We start from the raw sequence: 10,657 nt of genomic DNA, 5'->3' as shown, positions 1-10,657 counted from the left end.
TCTTCCCCTGTCCACAGAAATGAAAACCACAAACGTGAGTAGTATTTTCCCTTTGCCTTTGAGATCACTTTCAGGGATGTTGCCTCCACCCTGTCTTTGCCTTGCGGAAGGTGGTGTGATTGCCTGGCTCCGTTGTGAGTGATTGGGACCTGGATGCTTGGAGCTAATCAGCTACAGCTCACACGGGTGCTGGCTCAGCTAGTCAGGAATTCATTTCAAACCCAGCATTATCTCTGCAGCAAGTCACTTTTCCATTACTGCTCCTGTGGGGAGGAGGTGGCAAGGAGGGGGGGGGGGAAAGAAGAGATGCCCAACCTGCCCATCATCAAGCACCCTCCCAGTGGCTGTTAGCAGGGATGCCAAGGAAACACACATCCTGTTTGAAGGGGCTGTCTTTGTTTTGCCTTTGAATAAGAGACCTTTATCCATGTCTCAGTTTTTTAGGTATGAAATTCACAGCACCTGTCCCCCTTATCCCTGCTTCTCCTCCCCAAAAGGATGGCCCTCAACTTCACCAAAAGCCACTTCTTGGTTACAATTTTGGAAAAATCTATAAAAAAGCATCAGTGCTGATCTGCACGGAGGAGAGCTGGAAGACGAGAGAATTACGTGCCTAGATTCCCCATGCTGGTACAGATGTGAAAGAATTGTTAGTGGTCCAGATGGCCCTATTTGACTGTCCTTCCTCTGCTTCTTAGGCGCAGAACTGGGAGTCAAGGAGACTGTGTTTTATTACTGATCTTTGCAAGTCTCTAAGCCCGTTTCTCAGTTTTCCAGTGCGCAATACTATGTGATGGTTACTTTCACCTTGGGATTTGTGTAGATGCCTTTGTTCACTTTCAAAAAGTCCTTTCAGATCACCATGTGAACTGTGTCATTTGAGTTCAAAGTAATGAACAATGTGGACAAAGCGATAAAATGCTTATGGGGAAAAATATCCAGGCAATCACTTTCTAATACATTAAGAAGAACTGGAAGAAATATAGAAGTAGGAAAATGATTTCTTTCTAAGCAGGATAATTGATAATTGTCCCCAGGGAGGTGTGGGAGGGGGGTTTCCTTCCTCCAAAGCATCTGCTACTAGCCACTGTCTGAGCTTGAAGGGCCGTTTAGTGTGATCCCATTTGGCAGTCCCTATGTTTCTGTCACTTTCATGCTCTACCTTTTAGTTATTCACATGTTTTGTAGGTTCACAGAAAAAGAAATTTTGACTCCTCCAGCTGTTGATAAACTTGAGCTGTCAATGCACTAAGAGCTACTGCTTGGGCAGGCTGGAGAACGTCAGTGTTCAGCCAGGAGCTTTTGTTTACTTAGCATTTACATCATCTCTGTTGTTTTCTTTTTCCTGTGCCTGCAGTAGTCAGTAATGTTGCATATCTGAGAGGCAGATTGCAAATCTGTATTGCATTAATACTGATAATGGCCTTGCACAGATACCCAGAGAAGGGGAGTGTGCCCTGCCCTTCAGCTTGTCGTAGAGGCCAAGGACGGTCTCAGTCCTTGTGTTTCTAGTGCTTCGGAAATGATAGAAGTTAGCAAGAAGAGGAGCTAGAAAAGCTGCGGTAAGGTTAGGAGCAGGTGTCCTTGGCCCATGGAAGGAAAGGTGTGTTTTACACTGTGGGAAAGCGTAGAGCAGGAGCTGCTTGGGCTTGTGTTCCCCCAAAGCTCCTGTGTGATGTGTGCAGCAGAGGGAAGCTGCTGATGCACAGATACCCCCAAACAGGCAGAAGTTTAGAGCCAGTGGGGTAAACCACTGTGAGATCCAGATTCCTGAGCAGAAAGAGTCTGCTTAACAACCAGGCAGGAGCCAGTGAGGTACAGGCAACAGCCATGTGAATGCAAAGATCACCCCTGGGGAAAGTCCCAGATGCCGGAAGGTAACTCTCCCAAATGGCTTAGCTGTTGCAGTGGCTGTTCGTTCCTTTTTGCCTGTTTATTTGTTTACAGCCTTGAGCTCAGATCTTGCATCTCTACTCTTTCACTTGACAATATTTAATTTATGCTGCCATTTATCTTCCATGTGAATGCTAATTGTCCACATTGCTAATGTGCAGTCATTAAATGGTCCCTTTGTACAGGGGGATGGTGGGGAGCAAGGGCATCAGATCCTTCCTCTCCCCTAAGAACTGCTAGGCATGTGTTATGAATTCGATTTGACAGATCTGCAGTGTCGCAGGGCTCAGGCTTCAAGAATCCTCTCTGCATGGGCTTGGAGGGCGGGGGGGAGAGGGAGGGAGGGAGCGAAGGTGGGGGGATGTTAATCCAAACAGCTAATCTGCAACCTACTGAACAGGAGGACAAGAGATATGGTATACAGCAGGGTCTGGTTATTCGCTTAGCAGTGTCTCAGGGAGATATGAGCAGCCTGATTTAGAAAAGGCAAGGCAAATTCAAACCAGCCATTTGGAATTTGCTGTGCTGTGGGAGGTGAGCACGGGGTCAGCAAAGTTCAGGCGGGCTGCTGCAGTATGAACTTCCTTCCTTTGTATCCACATCTCCTCTGCAGCTTCCACGCCTTGCAGTACCCGTGGTCACAGCAGCCTTGCTTATGCAGGAGGGAGATTTCTGGAGCAGGGCTTCTGCTGGATTCTGCTATTGATGCCCTGGCTGGTGCCCGCTCAAGAGCTGATGGCCTCTTGTCTTTCTGCACACCCAGTCCCCTTTATCTTTACTCTTCTCCTCATGTACGTGCCAATTTGGATAGTTCAGTAAATTATCCAGGGACAGGAAAAGAGATGTAGATAGGAGGAACCTACCTGAAACTGAGAACCACTGAATAATGTGTATCAAAGAATGGGGACTGGCTCAAGCCCCAAGTCTCGCCTCCTTGGCACATCTCACTGTCCTTCACTGTTGTAGGTTGGTTTATTTACGTCTCTCTCTCCTTCTGTCCTTCCTCACCTATAGATTACCCTTTGCAATATGGAAGATAGTTCAACAGTCTTCTCTGGCCTTTGCCTTTCCTAAAAGATCTTAGTTCTTTGCTTGAGCTTTAGGTGCTTTGTATATCTTATCTAGCCCTTTGACACAGATAAATAGCCCTTCCTCAGTGCCTAGTCTTGCCTCTGCCTACACACACATTTATTTTTGCCCTGATTGCTGATTTTTTTTTTTTTTTTTACCTGAGTATGGAACTGTGAAAAGGAAGTGACAGAAAACCCTTTAAAAAGTCATCTCCCCCCTTTCCCAGCTCCACTGATAAAAATAAATGATCCCACACCATTCTCAGCTTTTTTTTTTTTTTTTTCTGGCTTTTCCTCCACATGTTGGCACTGAGAGCATGAGATTTGTGAGCCCAGGGTGCATCCAAGCCTGCCACAAAACACCTGCTGTTTTATTCCATCTTGCTCTATGGGTACAGGCCAGCTCTGGGGGCAGCTGGTGCTCACAAATTTTGAGACACTTCTGATATAGCAATTGCATTAGACTTCCATCTATTGAAAAGTGTGTGTGAATGAGTGTACTAGTATAATGCTCTTCCTTAATTCCTGGGAGAATAGGATAGTGTGTCTACATGGAGAAAAACTTCCTCTCCTTTAAAGGAGAAGAGTTTTCAGTGGCATTTGGCTGTGTGAAACATTGGTTACAGGCAGCTGTGCAGTAAACAGCAGCTGAACAGACCTTATGCCCACAAGCCCTTTGACCAATGACAATCCTAAATAAAGCAGACTGTACGGGCTGTCGCTGGCCTAAATGCTGTGTGCAGGTTGGTCCATCCCACAATACACATAGTTAACGAGAATGCAGTGCTGTGCCCTCCTGTCACTCTGCTACCTTGCAGATCTGACCTGCAAAGCCACCTGTGTATGTTATTTCATGGCATCAGCCTGTTGTGCCCAGTTCCATTGCAGATTTTATGATGTGGATAAATCTCTACTGGAGAGACCAGCCAAAGTTGTTTGTGTACTCTAAGCATAATTGGATACCCAGTCTCCAGAGATAAAAAATTAATGTGCTAACCTCAGTGTGCCTCCAAGCTGTCCTCCAGCTCCCCCACACAGTCATCTTTGAAACATTTTTATTTCCATCCAGGCAGGGGGCTGGCCATGAATAAATGACGAGAGTCAGCCCCTCAGTTGGAGACAAGCTGTTTGTTCCTCTCCACAAGCAGCATCAATTTGAAAGCTACATCAGGCCTTCTTCTTCCCTGCCTCAGTGCTGATCCTCTCTGGGGCCATGATGGGAGCTACTTCTGAATGCAAGGATGCATCAATGCCCACCTTGCGACAAGATACCCTGCAGCACACGCCTTTTCAGTGAAAATATGTACATTACCTTCAGCTGACTTCTCATTAGTTTAATCTGTTTGGTTTATTCCTTTTCCAGAGATTGTTTTCATAAGGAAAAAGAATCAGAATACAAAAAGAAACATTAGTGATTGCAGAGTTTGTAACTGTGTAATGATTTCCACTCAAACCCTGTTTGTAGCTGTAAATTTCTCAGACTTTTGTGCCTGTGTTTTGGGGTGCTGAGGAAAAGAATAGATCAGTTGTTTAGAGTTTTGGAATAGTGGAAAATGCCAAACTTATCTCCTATGTACAGGGACCTATAGGGGACTTTTTGTTGTTTAGTTTGGAGTTGGGAGGTGTTTGTTAGTTTGGTGGGTTTTTTATATGCTGCCTGGCCAGGGCCTGAAATGTTGTTGTCAATGCGCAGCTCTCATTGAAGAGAAGTACCTAGTGCTTCTCAGTAGTTTATGGGAAAATGTTTCCAACTTGACTAATTGGGCTTTGAAAACCATGTGTTGCTTCAGTAACACGTCAGCTCTTGAAACAGAATGTTGGGGTTTTTTTTTTTTTTCCTTCCTCGCTATCTCCTTGCTTTTTTTCTCCTCCGTGTAGAGTTTGAAACAAGTAAAACCGAAAAGTTTGGACTGAATTTGAACTTAGGTGCTCTGCCTTCTCAAGCTCCTCCAGTGAGTAATTTCCAGATCCAAAGCCTACAGCACGTTGCAGGGACCCATTTCACGACGCTGGCTGTTCTTACCCGAATACTGAGGGATGCTGCTGGACAGGGCTGTATATTGAGCACTATAATCCCTCCTTGAGTTCCCTGAGCTGATGGGAATAATGCATTTCAGTGGCCAGAGGCCAAATCTCAGGAGAGGTACCCCTCAAAGTCAGGAAATTGGTATGTTAACATGTCAGGCACTTTTTGTCTGCCTTCCTATTCTGTATCTTCTACTGTTTACTGCCATGAGGCACTGGACAATTACAGTGATTTCTTGTGAGCAGTGGGATTTTGACCCATGCTTTAGGTGTTCCTGCAGAAGACTCTCTAAGATCAGCACACAGACATTTCTATGAAGTGCTGCCTTACAGTGCAGGAACGCTGACTCCCCAGATCTACAAGATCTGATCAGTTGATGCTGTATTTTCCTTGCTGTACCTTCCACAGCCCACCTCCCAGCTCATTCATTAGCTGTTCAACTTAAGGGCTGTATCGATTCCTGTAAAAGACATGATCAAATGCTGTTTCTTTCCCCACATTCAGAGGCTTCCTCTGACTCTTACAGATGTAACTCCTCCTTGTAGCACTTCTGGCAGCCTGTAGTGCTCCTTGGACATGCCTCTCCATGAGCAGGGGCTGTAGGAAAGGCAAAACTCTCAGAGCAGCTAAAAACCATGCAAAGGCAACAGCTTCTTCTGTCCCCACAGCATCAACTCAAAAAGGAGATAAAATCCAGTTAATAGGGAGAACTGGCAACACTTCGGGCGGGTGGTTTGCAGCAACTCCCTCAGTAGCTTAGGCTGCTTCTCCGGCTGCCGGCAACGGGCATGGCTGTGCAGTGCGGTGTGGGGAGCCAGGGCTAGCAGAGGGCCATCGGGCTGTGCAGGCTGATTAGCTTGGCTCTGGGAACAGAACTGCAGCCGTTTCCCAAGTTCAGAGCTTATTTGGTTGAATACCGTGCCATGCAGACACAGATGTGTCGCTACCAACCTGAGCTGCAGTTACAGCCTGTGCGAGGGTCTCTGTATCGGGTGCCCCAACACTTCCCCGGGGTTAGCCAGCATGCTTATCTCTGGTGTTAGCCACTGAGTAAACATGCCCGGAGACTGGCCATTTCCTCTAATTCAGCTTGATTTACACTTTTTCCTGGAAAACTGCGATGAACAAACCCTGCATTAATTCCCTGGTGAGGAGGCCACAGAAGTGACCATGCTGGTCTCTGCCTGGCTGCGTACCTGCGGGAGAGCACGAGCCTCGAACGCACTTCAGCTGCACTTGACCTGCTCCCCGCCACACCAGGGGTGTAGATCTGCTTTTCTTTTGTTGTTCCTGGCCAGGGCAGGGTCTACACCCCAGCAATGACCAGGGCAGAAGCAGGTGTGTGCCCACCTTCTTCTTCCTTCAAGAGAAGCCACCATCCCAGTGCTGCTTTTCCTTTCCCTTCTCCTTAAAGCCATTTTAAAATTTATTTATCACATTGTAATTTCCTGCCCTCTCCTCTGCCGATGCATTTTGAGCAGCAAGCGACGGGGCCGCGCTGCGATTCCTTACACTTGAGAGAAGAAGCGAGAGCAGGTGGCAAGGCCAGAGGCGGTGGCAGGGCCAGAGGCAGCCCTGGCCGGGCACTCGGGTCGCCATGGAGACAGGCCAGGCCTGCCAGGGATGAGCAATGGTGGGGGGGCGAGCAGAGGCACATGGGGACACTTTGGCCATCGGTTGGGATTATATGTCACCAAGGCCTCCAAGGGGCTTCACGACCGCAGGCTCAGGCTCTTGGCTGGCGTTCAATGTTGGACTTCGGCAGCGAGAAGAAGGGAGGCGTCGGAAAGGAAAACCGGGCCCCTGTCTCAGACAAAGAGTCTTGTAGATTTAAAAAAAAAAATAAAAGCAAATCCACCCCTTTTCCTGCATCGCAAAGTGCATTGACTTGATTCAGGCCTACACGCAGGTTCCTGTGGTCTCTATTGTGCTCTGCAAATTTTGTGTTGCAAACAGAGTAAATGGCCTGATTCAAAACCTTTCAAATTGAATTGAAAACCTCCAGTGGACTTTATTGGTTTTGGATCAAGCCCAGAAGAAACAGGTAAGAGCTGGACAAAATGTGCTAGGAAAAATCCCCTTGGGAGCGCATATAAGTCTGGCTGTAGCCAATTCACTGCAATTGTTTAAATAAATGATGCATAGCCCCCCGCCTCGACAGCCAGGCATGCACTCCTCGTTCTCCACCGCCTTTGCAGTAGCGTGGAGATGATAAAAAATGGGGATAAAATGCTGCCAAACCTTGATGCTCAGTGAAACCATGGTTAAGTATTACGCAGTGTTACCTACAGACTGAAGAAATCTATGTGACTGGGATCTGGCACCAAGGAACAGAGAAGCCAGTTTTTCTTTTAAGCACTGGTTCCAGCTGCAAGTGTTTAAAGATCATGATCCAAATCATCAAACTAACTTCACTTAGAAATCAGAAAATTGCAAAACTACAAGGTTCTATTTATTTTGGGTTTTGTCTGTATGTATGTAAGGGTCACATTTTGAAGGAAAGCTATGTATTCTGAGTTTCCTGATTAAAAAACAGGGACAAGAATTCCTTCTTCTGAACTTGCCTTCCATTCAAGATATTCTCTGCAGCCATGAGAGCCAGAAAATGGAGATTCTTATTGAGTCATGTGGCTCGAGGAGATGATGCAGAAAAAAAATCCTAATTTCTTGATGTTCTAGAAGCAGCTTTCTTTTATTATTAAACCATAACTGTGAAGAAGATAATTTCCAGGTTTTTGATTAGTCAGGGAGAGGAGAAGGGCAGGTAGAACTCTGTTTAGAGCCCCTGCCTTCAAAATCAAGAAGGCACAGAAGTTATTTTAAATATAGAAACTCCATCAAGTTTTTTAGTTTTTCTAGGTTTTGTCTACAGAGCAAAGTTACTGTGTAATGTACTACTGAATTTATTTAGTTTACAGTACTTATTTTGCAAGAAAACTCTTGTGAATGATCATACTGTATTTTAAGTAGCTTTTTATTCTGCTTAGATTGATATAGTTTGAAATTAACTTGATTAGGCTAAGAAGAAAAAATATATTTCAGAATAAGTGCATACCAAATTCTTTGGAAATATTGACTTCATTCTCAGTCTGCATCCTGTCTTCACATGAATCAGCTTTCAGGTACAGAGAAACTATCATTTGAACTGTGAAGATCTTTCTGTGTCTCTCCTTAATCCATTTTATAAAGTATTTTAAAAATTTGTATATTCTATTTATTTTGGGGGCAGATGTAGATGAAGATAGGGCCTTTGATGAAACCAGAAAGCAACATTGAGTTTAAATGGCAAGAGACACTGATTTATATGCACTCCCTATGAGCACACCTTAGCTCAGGCAGTACTCCTCAAAGCTCCTCAGAGCTTTTGATCTGTTGTTGCAGTTTGTAATGTGAAAGAAAATCAGAGGAGTTTTGAGAAAGTTAAGACAAGACCATTGCTGATTTTCAAGGCTTTGCTTTACAAGAGTTTTTGATTCTGGGTGAATATTTTTTAGGCAAAATCCTTGGTTGTATTCACCCGATCCAAGTGATTGTGCTAGCACTGAGTTACTTCTTATTAGCTGAGCTACCGTCTGGCTTAAGATAGCACTTTCTACTTTGTGATTAATGTGTGCAAAAGGTGGTTACCTAGTTAATTACTGTCTCAGATGAAAAGCAGCAACACATTAGTCCCTAGTAATTTAATTGCTTTCACTTGTGAATCCGTTCCCATATTTACTTTTGTAAGTAATTTTATTGATTAAGGGGTGGATTAGGGTTGGGCTTTTGGTGCATGATACCCTTCTCGTGAATATTGCACATATCTTGCTATCTTTGCTTTGTTTAATTCCCTCATCATTTGTGAACTACAGAACAATAGAACTAAAAACTCTAAGTATGTACACACAAAAAATGCTTGTTCTTCCTTTGCAAGTAAGAACTCTGCTTACTCTCATCTGGAAATCTCTTTATTCTCAAACCTTCTGTGATTTAGCCTGGGGCTTAGTTCACTGTACAAAAATAAGCTTGAGTCAGGTTTGATTCTAGTTTTTGCACCTGTTAGATCAAAAAACCATTGAAGAGAATAACATTGCCTGGCTTATTTGGCTCTAGAGTTACATCATTTAAGACATCATTGATGTAACTTCAGGAACTTCTCATCTGTGTATGACTTTTCAGGCCTGACATCTCTATCACACTCATCTGAGCCAGGTCCATATTTATGAGTGATCAACAATAGATGAGCACATTGACACTCACATTAAAAATTAAATTAAATTGGAAGAGAAGAAAAGAAAAAGGAAGTGATCAAAACACATGCTTATTCCCTTGCCAGTAGTCTAGGAGGATCCTTTCAGCTTCCTCGCAGTCAGCGGATACCCTCTACCTGTCCCACACACCGCAGGCAAATTGATCAGTCTATGTATTTTTGCAAGGGCCACTCTCCCATTTCCAATTTGACAGCCAGTGGATCTTAGGCTCACAAGCTGAACTGAAAAAACTTAAGTCAGTATATGCAGAGTATTGAATCAATTATAGCATTCTGAGCAGTGGTAGAAGAGGAGATCCTTCCTAAGTCTGCTGGCTGGCACCTTAAATGCTTTTTTTAATTTGTGGCTTCACCACAGAACTGTTGTGTGTTCGTGAGTCAGCCACTTCATCACTCTACCTCCAAGTCTTTCAGCTGTAAAATTCAATGCTGACTCTTCACCACGGACTTCATTAGGACCCAGCAGCAGTTTGGTTAGAGTCAATGGCAGAAGAGGCTTTTGACCTCACTGAGGGTTAATATTAGGTTCTTAGTATCTCTAAGGCACTTTAAGAAACTCAGATGAAAGGTGAAGTAACATAATAAGGAACAACAACAAAAAAAAGTCACTGAATGCTGAGTTTGCATTGCACATGGCCCGTCTTTAGACGCAGCACAATACAAAGAAGTGATTACTTAACTTTTTCAGAATGGGGCTGTAGGGGGAAAAATAAATGCTAGGGAGATCTGCTTTTTATACACAAAATATGTACAAGTAGCAACTTTATGATCATTTTGTTACAGCTCTTAAAATGAGCCAGTGCGCTAGGCTTCCACCTGGTTCCTGTTCTTTTTTTTTTTTTTTTTTTTTTTTTGCTTACCTTGCATGCATGTATTAAGTGCCTCTCTGCAAACAGGCAAAATGCTAACCTAACACTGGGAGCTTCTCTCTGGCTGTGGGAGAACTGGGGATCTGCTAACCAGGACCATCTCAGAGCAAAGCCCATTGTTTAGTAAACAGTCAGGGATCCAGCAACTATGCAAGGGAGATATGGATGTATTTGCACCCTTATGGTTTGTTTTGGTTTGGTTTTTTTCTTCATTTCACCTTACCTGCAATCTTTCAGTTATCAATTCTCCAAAAAGCTCAGCTGATCAATAGCTGAAAGGAAATTAATAACTAGATGCACCCAAACCAGAAAAGCAGATTGAACTCGGAGGAAATTTTAATTTTAAGTGTATGTCTTGGACTGCTACCAGAAGCCCTTTAGAATGTCATTGTTCTTTGGGGGAAATTTGGATGTGGACAAAAAGACCATTAATAAAGGCTGTCAAAACATCTGTTAAAAATCTGCAAGTTACAAAATATGTGTTAAAAAGATAATTAAATATAGATGGTACAGTTTAAAGGTCCTAATTTTCTAGTTTGTAGAAATCTTC

General features: G+C 43.9%; 1 protein-coding gene across 1 annotated transcript in view; it reads left to right on the top strand.

Moving 5' to 3' along the window:
• LOC104468368 (zinc finger protein DPF3-like) overlaps positions 1-10,657 on the top strand; it is an 88,562-nt gene that overhangs the window by 47,055 nt on the left and 30,850 nt on the right. The window contains 1 exon segment of the mRNA XM_010082474.1: positions 1-34. This exon segment is cut by the window's left edge and continues 12 nt beyond it. Within this exon segment, the coding sequence (XP_010080776.1) occupies positions 1-34 (34 nt within the window).

The sequence above is a fragment of the Pterocles gutturalis genome, unplaced genomic scaffold, assembly GCF_000699245.1.
Source record: "Pterocles gutturalis isolate BGI_N339 unplaced genomic scaffold, ASM69924v1 scaffold34104, whole genome shotgun sequence".
NCBI classification, from domain to species: domain Eukaryota; kingdom Metazoa; phylum Chordata; class Aves; order Pterocliformes; family Pteroclidae; genus Pterocles; species Pterocles gutturalis.
This window is presented reverse-complemented; position numbering and strand designations above follow the sequence as displayed.